The sequence below is a fragment of the Cydia pomonella genome, chromosome 17 (genome assembly GCF_033807575.1).
Source record: "Cydia pomonella isolate Wapato2018A chromosome 17, ilCydPomo1, whole genome shotgun sequence".
In the NCBI taxonomy this organism is placed as follows: domain Eukaryota; kingdom Metazoa; phylum Arthropoda; class Insecta; order Lepidoptera; family Tortricidae; genus Cydia; species Cydia pomonella.
The window spans coordinates 19,881,052-19,896,882 of record NC_084719.1 but is presented as its reverse complement, the minus strand read 5'-3'; the positions used below and the strand labels follow the sequence as shown (position 1 = coordinate 19,896,882).

Here is a 15,831-nt window from a genome sequence, read left to right as displayed (position 1 = left end):
GAGTTATCCGACAATCACCACCACACAAGTGTCGCATCGCCACGAATGCAAGTGTCGTTACCAGAATGCTGCTTACAAACATCTGACAGTGATGAAAAGGCCTATTAAACAACCTACCACCAAGCTTAAAACAAATAAGCAAATCTGATGGAGAGTGATCTCTTACTAGAACTCATTCTAGCTGACAGGCGGCCCGATTCGAAGAATGATTAAGACACGTTTAAGATCTTTAAAAGATCGATAACTAAACGACATGTCAAAATTGACGTTTATTTCGATTCCGCTGTGATCCCAGTAAGGTCTATCTACGATATTTCTAACGTTAAAGTGACATTGGTTGCCTGAATCGAGCTGCTTCTGTCAATTATACGACAAACAAATGAGAACTTATCTAAACCAGAACTTATTGTTATCGTATCTCATTCTTCAAATCGGGCCGAGGGTCTAATAAATAAATTCCTAACTAATAATATATACTAACAATATACTTATTATTAGTTAGGTATTTAAATGTGTTTTACCCTATCTTTATACCTAATCTAAGAATTAATATTTATTGTAGTAAATTGTATCAATACCAATCGTTGTTATTTTTATGTCACAGTTTTTCCTTCTAAAACACATCTTCAAAACTCTTAAGAACTTCCTCTTAACAAATGTCTTTCTGCTTACAAAATAATGTATAATACCCACTTAATGTCGCTCCCTCTCAGCTTAACGAAAGCATTTGAAGCGTATCGGGAGACATTCTTAAATTACCCGACTAAGGCTCTGCTTGTTTTAAAGTAAACGGAATAATGAAAATATTGAGCGAATATATGAGGGAGAAATTGTCTTTTCTAACTCCTTGCCTGCCGTACGGCGTTCTAGAATCTTGGGAGGATCTTAATCCACGACTATACCATGCGGTGCACATTTACTGGCTAAAATTCTACGGGTTATGGTACAATACGCATCCGAAAACCAGTTTACTCTTCTGGGCGCACATAGTTTACGCAGTAGTGGTGCTCTGGCTTGTGTGTTTTCTGCCCGGCATAGGCGAGGTCTTCTATTTACTCAAACGAAGAGATAACATTGGAGATATCGCTGAGGGGTAACTTTTTCCTCTACGTAAATTTTCGAACAAAGACTTCCTTAAAAGAAATCATAAATCTTAAGTTTCTGTCATACGACAAAACAATGTTTGATATGCCTATTGATTGAGCAAAATTGGCAATATGTTTACTTGGATGATACATCTGAATATATACTTGTTACAATATTCATAAATTGATATCGAATGTTTACAGATTGTATTTGTTCTTAAGTGAAATGTATACGTACATAAAGCTATCCGTGTTTTGGTTGAAAAGAAAGGAAATTATGGCGCTCCTTGAGTACCTTCACATGGATGAGTTCAAAGTCAAGGAGCCAGAGCATAGACAGATTCTACGAAAAAGTATTAAGAGGGCCCGTTTTGTGATGACCTATTATTCAAGCATGTGTGTGGGCGCAGTGAGTGGTACGTAGCACTTTGTTATATTAACCCCGCGGAACTGGAGCAAATATTACCTACAATACACTCACGAATGTAAACGGCTGCAGTTTGTATAGAAGTTGTTTACAACACACACTGTACCTGTTTTCATTGCTGTTACTTATACACTTTTACTACACAAAAAAAAAACTATGCAATTTTCTCCCGGGTTTTCGATTTTTTGCGTCAATAAAATCCAGTTTTTGCGAGAATCAAATTTATCTGTGGAACCTAAATACCTATTAGAGCGAAGTCGGACATTCTTACAGAGCTTCAAATGGCTTATACTAATCGCTGGCAACCACTTACTTCACGGGTATCTAAACGCCGTGCAAATGTATAGAAAATAAAGTGTAGGTAAATAATAGACGTGCCGGAATTAGTGTCATGTTCTAGCTCAGCCTAGAGTTCAGCGTGGGTAAGCCTTAAGGTGTATTGGATTGGTTCAACAAATCCAGATGTTATTAGAATCAGAATACTACTGGTATACTTTTATTGAATTAGCATTACATTGATAAAAAATCAAGTATCGTTTTGTTCTAAGGCTCTGAGTATTCAATGATATATCATAACCGCGTATTGGAGCGCTTTTTGTGGCGGTAGTTCTATATTATCATTTACCCTTTCTAAAACTATGACCTACAATCAAGATTGATGACATTTCATGTATTTACAATAACAATATACATAATGGATATATACAGAGGATTACTATAACTAGCTTAAATTTAAAATAGGCTCTTAAGGCATTGCTGCTGGCGGCATTTCCTTACTGATACGTTGTGCGAGGAAGCCGCCAGCTTTTCGATTACCAGTTACATCAACCAAACGCTTCGTGATTTCTCCAAAAAACTTGTGCGCGTTGGGACCCCATGGACCTAGAGTTTCAACGCCAAATGGTACAAAAAAATACTCTCTACCGAGGCTCTTATATTAATTACATTTCAAAATTTCGGCGCTCTCCGCCAATGTGTACGCTTATACATTAGATTTGAACATCTGAATCTCGAGACTAAACCCGTAGCTATTCCACCCTTCCAGGAAAATAAACAATCAACCTTTTCGCAGTGGGAATATTGATGCCTCTCGCCGAACAGTTTGAAGTGCTGCCGACGAATGTTGAATATCCATATTTCGATGTGTATAAATCACCGGCCTACGAAATCATTTACATACACCACGTAAGTGTTTGGGAAACAATGAGATATAAAATGGAATCCATTTGAGGCTAATAAAGAATGGCGTGTTTTATTTTCATGCGGGAAACTTTTTATCACTCTTTGGAAAAATAGAATAATAAGATCTCTCGCATCTTAGCATTAATCATGTTTGTATTCATATACTGTTTTTATGCTAAGTTATAGAGAATATAGGTAACTACCACTTTTTTAAGGTGTATAATTTAATGATAGATTTAAAAAATATATATATTAATATCTCGAACTGTATTCGAATGTGACAATTCGAATAATCAACAAGAGAATCATTTCGATTTGTAATCTTAGGACAAGACGACGACGTGAAAAGGGTACCTACTAAAAGTTTAATAAATGATGTAAGGGCAAATAAATAGTAGATTATTAACCGAGGGATAAAAGGCACTCATTTCTGCCGAGGTAGTCAATAGTCCGAGGCTGAAATGATGCCCCTTTCACCCGAGTTAAACACTATAGTTTTCATTTCGAAGACGAGAAAAGTAAAATACATGTGTTTTTTTAGCATAACTAAGTATATTTTTTATAGCATTTCTTGTGAGTATTTCAAATAAGTTATTTTTGGAATGGGAAGTTAAATATCAGAATGGAAATTGTATAACAAATCCATTTAAAAGTAAATTTCTATTGCTTATTTTTTTTTAATCGTATTTAGATAGTAAAATGCTCCAGTGCAGAGACGTATTACTTTCTGTACACTTTTTAAAACAACAATGACCCTCTTTTAGAGTATGAGAAATGAAAACATATAAATGTATATAAAGAGTTTTTATACCATCAATTTCGTCGTTCATTTACTTATTTGTTGAGTTTCATATCAAAGAAGAAAATACCCAACTATCCAACATTGTTATACATAATAATACATATTTCATTAGATATATATATCATTTTTATGTAAATTGTTTCCTACTGCAGCCTATTTATAACTTCCCTTTGAACGTCGATTGTTAAAAAAGTTAAAAGACTTTTTCTTCGCTCGTTTATTAATGGTGCCTTATATCAATATTTAATCCTTTTTACATTTTCATCCTCAAATATTTCCAGATATATTACAAGCCAGCAACGTGCATTATTGACGGCGTAATGGATACCATATTGGCGGCTTTCATCGCCTCGGCGAGTAAGATAAAACTCTTTCTATATCGATATGTGAAAGGGAAAGAATCCCCGAGCGCGCCAGGAAGCGACTCTCGAGGGGCAGACGTGTCCCGAACATGCATTTTTACTAAGAATATGTCAATATATAAAGCTCGAATAGAAACTATAAAAACATCTGTAAAAAATAAGTAAATTATGAATGAAGAAGCACTTTAAGCAATATGTTAGGAGAATTAGAAAGACAAGTTTAGAAGTACCTTTAAGACAATTTTTTGTGCTTATAAATCTGAATGTCAATATTGTCATTATGTCATATCAAATTAACTTATTTAACTAATAGAGAAAAGGTATGATTATTTAGTAGTGACGTAAGGTACAAACAAAGTCAATATACTTATAAAAGCATTAGGTTTCATTTCAATTGGCAAGCATTAAGTTATCATTTTGTTAGCAGGAAAAAATATTTGACGATCAAAAACATTTATGGCCCGTATTTTTTATTCATGAATCATCAAAATATGTCATGTACTGTACTGTAACTCAACCGTTTATATTATTACAAGTTGGTTAAAGCCTAAAAAGCTTTATTAAAAGCCTGAAAACAGTTTTTGTAAGCTTTTTTTAGTCACTAAATGATTTCATTGCAATTTTTATATGCTATCCATTTTCAATAATAGCAAAGACGAGATAAATTTTCATTTCAAAAATATTGACGTCTATAAAAACTCGTAATCTGCTTTTAATATTAAATCATAGAACGTGAAAAACGTAATCCATTTTAAGGCGTAAATTTTAAATATTGGTATATACCGCAAATATTTACTTAAAATAAAAAATAATCAATATAGCTCAATCCCAACTACCGTTATTTACATCCGTTTTCGTTTAGTTATGAGGGTACAGGCCGCGTAGCCAACGTTACAATCGTCAACGCTCCGTAGCGTAGCGTAGTCATCTCTCTCTATCACTCTTCCAAATTAGTGCGACTGTGACAGTTGCATTTCGTTCGCCACGTAGCGTAAACGATAGGCACGTTGGCTACGCGGGCAGTAATCTCAGATATGAAACAGCGCGGCTAAATACCTACCAAAATCACTCGATAATTTTATACTTGTCAATAATTTTTCAATTAGTTTACTGACAAGGGATTTGATTCCTATGTCGTTTCGTACCTTGTAAATATGAAATCCGCTAGGTATCTTCCACATTATTGTCACTATGACAAAGTGCGAAATGGCACGTAAATCATATCCCTTGACCATACGGACCGGTTGGTAGTTCAACTGTGTCACTTATATAAAATAGATTTTAGTTACCTGCCGGTATTTTTTTTTCCAGTTGGTCAAATAGACGTCCTAGCATTCAACCTCAGAAACTTCAACCTACTTGCGCAGCGACGGCGCGAGATGCTGCCGTTCACAACAGTGAACAACATGAGCCCAAAGCACATGCCATTGGTGGACCACGAAAAGACTAGGCATTGCGTTCGTGCGGTGTTTAAAGACATCATTAAGCACCATAACAGCATTATAAAGTTTGTTTCATTCTTATAAGCTCTATTTTATTATGCTGGCAGCGTCCTCGTTCAACGTGTCAGCTTAACAATCCGGAGAGGAAATGCTGCCAGCATCTTTGTGACTATACCGCAGCTCGCAGGGGCCGTTTTTAAATTTATTTTAATTTGTTTTGAGATCAACTTTAATTTTGTTTATAAAAGAGCTTTAAACATTTTATTACTTATATATATACGAACTTTTATAATCTTACATATATTATACATGTTTTTTAAATCTTTTACTTATATTCCTAGTTTAAAAATATAGTTCGTTTTTAAGCATTAGAAAGAAAGGAAGCGATTTTGATTTGTCTTTTTATAAAAAAAATGTTGGAAAAATAATTCACAGCAAATATGTAACAATGGCCGGCCATAAATTTGTAACAATTATAAACCATATACGATTAAGTACATTATTTTGCGTTCATAAGTAATAGGTATAAACTAATTTTTAATAAGCGTTTTTCATTAAATTTCAATACGTCAAGATTCTTTACCTTTTATCTAGTGCAAAATAACGAACTAGGTATAGCTATATAGATACTCCTTATAAATTATAAACGAGCCTTGCCAACACTCAAAACCTGCCAAATCTAAAGGTGAAGGTAATCGTATTGCAGGTTGAGTGAAGTGCCGACATTATGCTTGTGGCTTCGCTGTTATTTGCAGAGGTCGGTATGCTCGATCAACGTAATCGGTACAATGCTCTGCGCGTTCAATATAATAACGCGTACAGGGTGCTGATAGGGTTGTCTAGATTCTGTAGCGCGTCAGGGATGTTCGCGGAAGCGCGGGTAGACTGCTTTTACACCACAATGCGCAAGCGAACCACATCCCTGGTGCGCAGAGTACGGGCCAGCTCCAAGAGCATCCTGACCATGCTTGCGGACAGGGTTGATGGCCTATATTTAAATAACTGCTGCATGACTCATGTGCGCAGGAATAAGTGAGTACCTAGGCGGATTTTTTTGAATCCGCTTATTAATTTTTTTATAAGAAACTCAAATATAGTATATAGTTTGCTATAATTAAATACATATGTATATATTAACATTATCATTAAGATAAAAATTGTCACTAACACAAAATGATCCAAGTTGGTCGTGAATAAATAATTTATTTATTTATTTATTTAATAGGTACTATTAGTAACGAAATCCGAGAGAAGGAACACAACAAAGTACATTTGTGGAGATGCGATTGTACATTTTATCGGTTTCTCGCACGTTGAGTCGTTGAATCTTGAGTTTAACGATGAATAAATTATTTGAAAATCAAACCAACTCAAGCCAATGTATATCATAAAAGTTAATAATCAGTACGTTGCAATAAACCATTAGTATAAATTATCCCTGTTCAAGTTTCGCTTTAAATAGTTTTAATGCGTTTCATATTATTTACAATATCCAAGTAAAGTCCTGAATAAGCTACTTGGCACTTATCTGACGAATAGTCATCGTTGGTGTTTCACAATCTTCAAATAAGCTTAACTGGTAGATAAAGTGTAGTTTTATCTGGGTGCGTAGACAAGACGCCAACCGTTCACGCCCCGTAGCGTATCGTAGCTATCTCTCTATCACTCTTCCAAATTAGTGCGACAGAAACAGTTGCGTTTCGTTCGCTACGGAGCGTTAACGATTGTCATCTTGTCTACGCGCCCTGGTAGTTAATTTATTTGATAATTAGCTATCTAATACTTTACCTGGACATTGTGGAACAGGCCCTAAAAGTAATGCAAGCAACATTGTTTTTTAAACGCTAAACTTAAATTTTAAACCAAAATAAAAGTTCCTTCTAACCGTTCTTTTTTTAAGGAAGAAAATGTTATAGTATTTTATCAACTTTCACTCGTGAGGTACTGTCGCGGAGCTCCTGTGCTAAATCTACGAGATTTTTAATTTTATTCAATTTTAAATCTTTATTTTCTCAAATCATAATTGCATTTATCTCGGCAAAGTTTGATCCGTGGGCGGCGACTTGGGAACAATCTTATCCAATGTAAGTTTTCTCTTCGGGTTGAAACCTTTTTTGATTGTATGACATTGTTTGATTTTAAAACTGAGAAACAATTGTTCATTTAAAAGTTTCAAAAGAAAAAAAGGGTGTTTAATATGTAAGCTAGATTCAAATCACAGTTGAGTAAAAAAGAAACAGCCAAGTTTTTTCCAGAACATTGTATAATACAATACAATACAAATAACTTCCTACTCTTTATTGCACACCTAAATAAAAAAATCAATACAGAGAGAAAACAGCATCAGAAGTAGATGTAATCAATACCTAAGTATTTCATGTATTTCGAAACCAAAACTCTTTTTTAATCAATTGTCATTCGTACCTATTGCTATTTGTAAAAGGATTACTATATCACTCGTGTGCTACTTTATCGGTCTACCACATTTTACCGTCACCCGCGGGACCACTCACTCTCACCTGAAGCCCAATTCAAACGTACATTTTGATATCTAAATGTTGTCATCTTGCTAACGTATTTTGCAGCATTTTGCTCGTACTTGTTCGTTACGTGTATGGCCCAGGCAAATTAAGCCCAAAAGAAAAGGGTTATCCTCGGAAGGAGAGATAATAATAATAGCCTTCTAAAAGTTGCCTTAAAAGTCACAGAAATTTTATTTATCTATTTATTTAAAATTTGATTCAGGCAACAAGGCCCATATTACAAATACCTTACCCACTAACATACATATACATTTTATAAAATTACAACTAAACACAATTTAGGCGACAAAACGGCGTAGCTCCGTTGAATCGGCTGCTCTTGTGTCGGATTCGGCAGTTTGCCCCGGAACCTCCGAAACACGACACCCTTCGGCCAGAAGTCGGCGCATTCGATGGTCCCCTGCAGCGATCGCGGCACGCGCACAACAAAAGAGTTGAAATGCACGTAGTGGCGCGATCGAAGCTGGAACACCCTCAGCGTGTAGCCGGTCTTCTGGTGTACATACTCCACCACTTCAGCAGCCGTGGCGAGAAATACTTGTATGCATCGAAAGTCGGTTGTTTGGTCGGAAGTTTGGTCGGAATTGTATGCATCGGTTTTTCGCGAATATGAAGGTTTTATAGCTCAAATGTTGTTTTTGTATAAGCCCTTCGTTTGGCTAACTCCCGCAGCTTGAATGTCGATTTGTAATTGAAAGAATGTTTAATTTAAGTAGTTTATAATTAATATATGTGTATTAGGCCTCTAATTCGTTCAATAACAATTTCTTTTAGTTTTAAACGTTTAGCAAAGTAATATGTCTTGCTTTAATCAAAACATAAGTTATTTTTCAAACTTGTTGAACAAATGTTGGTAAGTTTGAGGAGTACAGCCTACAGTTTAATTTATTGCTCCTGCCACCACTAAACCGAAACACTAGGTATAATTTCTTTATTGCCGTGACAGGCAAGTTTAATTTTATATTTTGTTAATAATATTGAAATTACAGTCTTTCTACCGCCTACAATCTTTTCTGCTTTGCCCCAAGGTTGACTAGTAGAGAATGCTTCATGGCATTAAGTTTTTCTTTTGTGCAATAAAGTTATAATAAATAAATAAATGTTCAATGTAATTCCAACAAATCTAAAGTCATGTCTGCCACTTGAAGGGTTTCCAACTTATTAACTCTTATACTGAGGTGAAACCCTTAATTTGCCTAGATCTTTGTCGCTAGTAAGAAGCATCGGTAAATGATAACAAAATTACTATATATTTTATGAATTCCGTTAACCTCAGGGTATGGGTAATTACGTTTAAGGAAACTAAACACCGCTAAATGTTGCATATAGCGGTGTTGTAACACGGGCATAACATTTAACTCAACCAAACAATTGAAAACTGTGACATATCAATGTCATTTCGAACATCGTTCGTCCGAGATAGTACGTACGTTTAGTAGCAAATGTATATTCTCGTACTAAATACTAATCAATATGTAAACAGACCCTAAGGCAAGTGTACATGCAGGGGCCTTATATCAGATAAAAATAAACTATTGATTATCTCCGAAATAGAGTTAATTAGAATAACGGTGTCTTTGACATAAGTTACTTTATTTAAGCTCAGGAATACTTTTCGGGATTTTTTTCAGGAACCCTTGAAATTAATTGTAAAAACCGTGTAAATAATTGTTAGTTCGAATTGACCTCCTGTCCATTTATTTTTGATTTCAGATACGTTTCGCTGATCGAGAGCGCCTTCAGTCTGGCCTCGGCCGTGCAATTAATGCTGAGTGTGATGGTGCTCTGTTTGGTTGGGATACAATTCCTTTCGGTAAACACGCGTGTTTGTTTTTATCGGGGTTTTGTGAGGTGGGGTTCTGTACCCCTAGTGTAAATTTAATCGACATCATAACGTGGACATCATAACATCCAAACGTTTTGGAAAGTCAAAAATCTCATACAAAATGACACTTAACGCAAACGCGTACGTAACGTTTCGCTGTCGAAAATATTTACACTAGGGGAACTGAACACATTGTAAAACACATTGGAACACACAACTTTTTTAACAATGACGATGGTACCAATTAATAACTTGTAATTTGATTGTAACTGAACCATTTCAGTTCCTATTTATGATTTACTATTTTGATAATATCACCTCAGAAAAAGATGCAACTAAAATTTAAGTAGGTAATACACGAAAAAGCTAGCTAAGGGGCGCCGTAAGCCTTCAGTAAGAAATGCATATACTTGCAAAAATTCGACCAATACCGCCGTGACCCCGATGGCCGAGTAGCTCAGGCACCTGCCACGATAGCAGAGGACGCTGGTTCGCTTCCAGCCCGGGGCACTGGAGGCCTTGGTCACGTTTTCTATAGTATTTTCTATTAGTAATTTAATTTGTTATAATACTTCTAATAACAAACCACGCTTCGAAATCAGATTCATGAAATTGGGGTTTTATTGTACCTAGTACCATTGTTTCACTTTTGCATTCATTTCATTTTTATTTAAACATTTAAGCAATCGAATTTACTTGTTAATTGTTATTAATTTATTATTTTTATATATAAAGTTTAAGTTGTTATATTGCTTGAATTTTGCTGTATTCTTTAATATTTTTTTGTATCTTGATTTAATAGAATGGTTATTTAATGTGTTATTATTTGTATTTGTATGGCTTTCTACACAGTCCTTGTTTGTCACCAACCCTAATTCATCTAATTTTGAAATTATTTGTTTTCCTGGCAAGTCAAAGTAAATATAATCTCTGTTTGTATGTTTTTGCAGATTGAAGAGCCTAGCAGTCACCCCATCCAAATCGCCTGGATGGCAATTTATCTTACCTGCATGCTCATCGAAGTTTTCATTATCTGCTGGTTCGGAGATGAGCTCATATGGAAGGTAAACACTGTAATGGTTATCTAGCTAGTCATTGAGCTGGTCGGATATTGCCCGGAAGTTGGATGAGAACTGAGCGAAGTAGCCTCTGCGTATTTACAAGTTAGAAAAAAAAACATCGAAGCTATCTAGACTCATTGCACGGCCTGAAACAGAATAAAGTGAGGGAATGTCATTATAAGCGTCATATTTTCATAGAAGTTTTAGGGCTCCTCTACACGATGGCGCATCGTACGCCAGTCTAAGGGACGCAGCTATGCAGTGGAATGAGATAGCAATATCACTTGCTCCCTCTAACGCATAAATGCTTGGACTGGCCTACGCTGGGCCATCGTGTAGAGGAGCCATGACATTAATGTACATAATGATTCGAAATGGGTTTTTACCTGTAAATAAAGAACTAAAAAAAAAATAATGCTGACATGGCCATACTTTGTTATTGTAAATCCATGCAGATTATCCGATTCTGGTTACAATAAACTGTAACCAATTTTGTAATTCAAAACCTTCCCAGTCCGTCGTCTTGGTATGATTATTTTAATTGTTGCGTTGTCGCTGCGACGACGCTTGCAACGAAACAACGCGACGCAACGCAATGCCAGTGTGACCTCACTCTTATACGAGTGACCTACTGCACGCTGCTCAAATTCCTTAAGGGACCGGGCGGTATCGGCCTGTCAGTTAGAATAAAAAGTTGACAGCTCCGAACAACGATAGGCTGATATCTTTCGGCAGACTGTTAATCAGCGGACCCCTTTAGACGCTCAACGCAACGCTGCACGCACCGCTTAACGCGCCGCTGATCGCTCACAGACCGTACACTAAAGACCAAACTTCATTCAGTCGATAGACTTATAAATAACAAACTAGACATTTTATTAACAGAGCTGGGAGCTCCACCAAGCAGCATTCGACTCTCCTTGGCCCTCAACTGACCCCAAAACCGCCATGTTCATCGTCATCTTCATGGAGCGCTGCAAGCGGCCCCTGCGCGTCACCGCCGGCAAAATCTTCACGCTCTCACTGGACACGTACACTAATGTAAAGCGTTTTTATTCTCCTACTTTAGATAATGGTCTGTAATAACTTTGTACAAACTTTTTGAGTAACAGCCTCTTTGTTTCGTTGTTAGCAAATCTTCGAGGAGTTTGCGTCGTTTTCTTTTGTTTTGTTGAGATGTTGCATCTATTAATATTCCGTATACAGGCTGATTCGGGAGACGTGAACAGGACCTATCCTGCGCATTCAGTACATGGTGAACTTGTTTTGTATCATTATTAGTGAAATTGTCATTTCTGTTAGTGTTGAAAACAAAAACATTTTTAATTATTTATTTTATTTGTGCCATTTTATTTTATTTAAGTATCAAATTAAAAGTCATCATATTCATGCTACTTTTGAAAAATCGTATCTCATTGAAACGTGACAACTTACTTTCGTCGTAATGAATGTGCAGTCGAAGCAGTTAAAGAGGTTTTATGTTTATATATTAAGCGTTGTAGAATTATCATAATTGTAGAGGTATGGTTGTTTTACATAAATACTATGGTGAACTCGCTATTAAAATTTAGACTCAATAAATATATATTTATTCTATATAGACTCAAAAGGTTGGTCCTGGTCATGTCTCATCAAGTACTCGGTGATATCACAGAGATTGGTTAGGACATTACATGTAATGTAGCATTTCAAAATCAAACATTAGGATGTGCAGAAAAAACTGACATATGACCAAAATATCCCGTCGTAAGACATAATAATATGCTTGGTTATAGGTGGTTTCACATTTTAAATCAGCATAATATACTCGTATAAAGAAAGGATTCACCAGAATATATTATAACTTCACCCAGTACGTATCTTTACAGTAAAAATCGTTTTAAAACAATAAAATAGAACCTCGATTATCCGAACGGTGACTTACTATATCCGAAACCATTGTTAATGGAAGACCTGATATATATACATGCATGTAAGCAATTATTAATTAAACAAATAACCCTCAATTATGTATCTGAACCTTTTCCAGGTGTTTACATATATTTTAACGTTAATTTGTATGTAAAATTTGAATACACTGTACTGTTTCATGTAAGCGGTTTTTTTGTTTGTTCTTGTCCCAAAAAACTCACATTTCGATTATTCGAATTATTCATTATACGAAATAGTCTCGGCCCCAATTCGTTCTGATAATCGAGGTTCTATCAGTGGGGCGACACTCCACCATTCGGACATTCTCAGGTCTGTTCGGCTCAGCATTGCTCCGACCAATTATAAGGGTTGGCACACCTTGACGTCCCTATGCGTGCACAGCAACAGACAAACGGACTTGAATTTTGACAGCCCCAGAAAAATAATGCAAAAGTATAAATAATAGATCCAAATCTCTCCAGAGTAGCGCTAGAGTAGCTAAAAACCCAGGCATTATTGACGGAGTGAAGTGCGCTGTCTATGATTTGATTTTTTGTTCAAGTATTCTAGGTATTATAGCGCCACCTATTTAAGGTTTTTTGATGACACTTTTTGGTATATGGAGATTCAATTACTTACCTCCACCTTCCATAGCCGGAAGGGATAGTGCCAAGTGGTAGGATTAGAAAGGGACAGCATGATTCGTCCCTGAATCGCTGTCAAACTTCGGTTTTGTAGGAAGTGACATTCATTATGTGGTTCTACTGTATACGAAGGTTATTAGCGTTTAGCAAAGAGGTGATTTGGTTTGTTAGTAAGTAAAAAAGCCTATTCGAATACAATGTCCCAACATATTTTTACAATTTACCTTTATTTTTTACAGCTTATCAATTGGTCCTACAAAGCCTTTGCAGTCATGAGGAAAATGAAGAAATAAACCATGATGAAGTGACTCACAAGAAAATAATTTTAAATAAATGGTAGAAAGTATTATACAAGAACTCCCTTGGCACGCGTTAAATGTCAATACCTATGATTATTGGGCAACAATTATTTTAATTTATTATTTTGTATTAAAATTTGACTTGTGATCAAATGAGCAAATAATATAATTTCGTTCGCTGTCGCTTTAAATTTTCATTGACATTTTATAGAATTTAGTAGCTAATGTTGAATTCGGCTTGTGAAATGAGTCAAAGCTAATTTTAGTGATTTAGGATAGTCGTTAGGAATAGAGCAATATTAAAGGCGCCTATTTTGGCAGCTAATGGGGATAATTGGCAGCGGCGGCGATATTAATGTGTGTCAAACATGCAACATTCTCTAATGCTTAGGGCTAGAACCGCGAAAATCGAAGTTCGTCAATTTTCTCTGTCACTCTAATTACATCTTAGTAAGAGTAAAAGAGAAAAATCCCCGCAATTTGCAAATTTCGGTTTTCGCGGTAGGCCCCCCGATCAGAGACCGGTTCGAGGGTTTTCGAAAGGGTATTTCGTAAGGCTTTGCTTACCAAAGTCGTTGCTAACTAAAACCCTTTCATTTGGCTTTTTAAGCGCTTCATAATACGGATAAGCTGATACTCGTTCCTAAGCACTAATCCCTTGAAGGGGTATCGATTATAAATTATAATTCTTCGTAAAAAGAGAATCAAATATTGCTTATTTATGGTTATAGAGAAGGAATGAGTGTCTAGCGCGTTGACAGCACAGATGTCATAACTTTTTGAATTAGGAAGGGTAATACCCGTGAAGGAGGGTAGGCATAGAAACACGAGTACACATCAGCTGATAAAACTTTTATTTAAATTATTAAATAGTAAATATTTTGGCCTTGAATCAAAATTAACTTAATGTTTAGTTGATATTTTCTACCTACCAGCAGTTCTCTTTGCTAAATTCACTTTTAATAAGGTTGACACTGTTTACTGTCCTAAATCACCTTCACTGCACTTTAAACTGACAATGGAGTCCATCAAGCAGTCCGTGGCTGAGATGTCTGCAATCTTCAGCGCAAGGATGGCAGAGTTCCAGGGACAAATAGATAACACACACAACACGTGGTGCAACACGCTTGCTGGTGTCCCACAGGGCGGCGTGCTGTCTCCTCTTCTTTTCTCTATCTTTATAAACTCTATCACTTCCAATATTTTGTCCTCCTACCACCTTTACGCTGATGACCTTCAAATATACTCTCAGGGCTCTGTTGCCGATCTACCACAGACTATCTGCGCCATGAACACTGACTTGGAGAGCATCTTAGATTGGAGTAAGCGTTACGGTCTCAAGGTAAACCCTACTAAAACTCAGGTTATGGTAGTAGGTAGCTCAAAGCTTACTGCCCGGATTGATTTTGGCTCTCTACCTGCCATTGTGTTTGACGGTATTCAGATTCCCTTCTCTCTCCAGGTAAGGAATCTCGGTGTCATGATGGACCAGAGTCTCTCTTGGGCACCTCAGGTGAGTGAGGTTAGTAGGAGGATGTTTGCTGCAATTGCATCGCTCCGCAGACTTCGAAATTTCTTGCCTTACGCCACTAAAATTGCGCTAGCTGAATCTCTCTTACTGCCCATATTAGATTATGCTGACATTTGCTATCTTGACCTTACGCAGGATCAGCTGAATAAGCTTGAGCGCCTCCAGAATCTCTGTATAAGGTTTATATTTGGCTTGCGCAAATATGACCATGTGTCTCAGTTTCGTTCTCAGCTCAAGTGGCTTCCTATTCGTTTTCGCCGTGACTCTCATGTTCTTGCCCTCCTTTATGGCATTCTCTTTAACCCCGCTACACCACCTTATCTCAAAGAGCGTTTCAAGTATCTCTCTTCTATCAGATGTTCTCAGACTCATATTCTTGCTCCTCCCTTATCTACTTCAAAATTTTATAATAGCTCTTTTACCTTCCGGGCTGTTCGGTTATGGAATGCTCTGCCAGTAGAATTAAGATTAGCTAAATCTCTCCCCATTTTCAAAAATCAGCTGAAACTATACTTTCTATCTCTACCTTAAGTTGCCATTTATATATTGTATATGTGTAAGTATAAATATATATATATATATATATATATTGTATTATATTATATTGTATATTTATTAGTATATTAGGTATTGTTTTAATACTTATATAAGTAGTATGTGTGTTTGTATTTAATAGTCTCCATATTTAGCTCCTTGCACTACCTGTTGACTTTTGTA

At 36.2% G+C, this 15,831-nt stretch overlaps 1 protein-coding gene across 1 annotated transcript; it reads left to right on the top strand.

Moving 5' to 3' along the window:
- Positions 1-517: 517 nt before the first annotated feature.
- On the top strand, positions 518-14,315 carry LOC133526772 (odorant receptor 46a-like). The gene is made up of 9 exons (XM_061863513.1): positions 518-1,093; positions 1,290-1,501; positions 2,585-2,697; positions 3,778-3,853; positions 5,170-5,365; positions 9,557-9,656; positions 10,619-10,732; positions 11,615-11,770; positions 13,524-14,315. The coding sequence occupies exons 1-9, from the start codon at positions 798-800 to the stop codon at positions 13,575-13,577; spliced, it is 1,317 nt and encodes a 438-aa protein (XP_061719497.1). The 5' UTR covers positions 518-797; the 3' UTR covers positions 13,578-14,315.
- The last annotated feature ends 1,516 nt before the right edge of the window (positions 14,316-15,831 follow it).

Excerpts from the sequence above, each read along its gene's own strand:
- LOC133526772 (XM_061863513.1), top strand. The coding sequence starts at position 798 with ATGAAAATATTGAGCGAATATATGAGGGAGAAATTGTCTTTTCTAACT. Across the intron at positions 1,094-1,289 it reads ATTGGAGATATCGCTGAGGG|ATTGTATTTGTTCTTAAGTG; the intron begins GTAACTTTTTCC and ends GAATGTTTACAG. Across the intron at positions 11,771-13,523 it reads CACTGGACACGTACACTAAT|CTTATCAATTGGTCCTACAA; the intron begins GTAAAGCGTTTT and ends TATTTTTTACAG.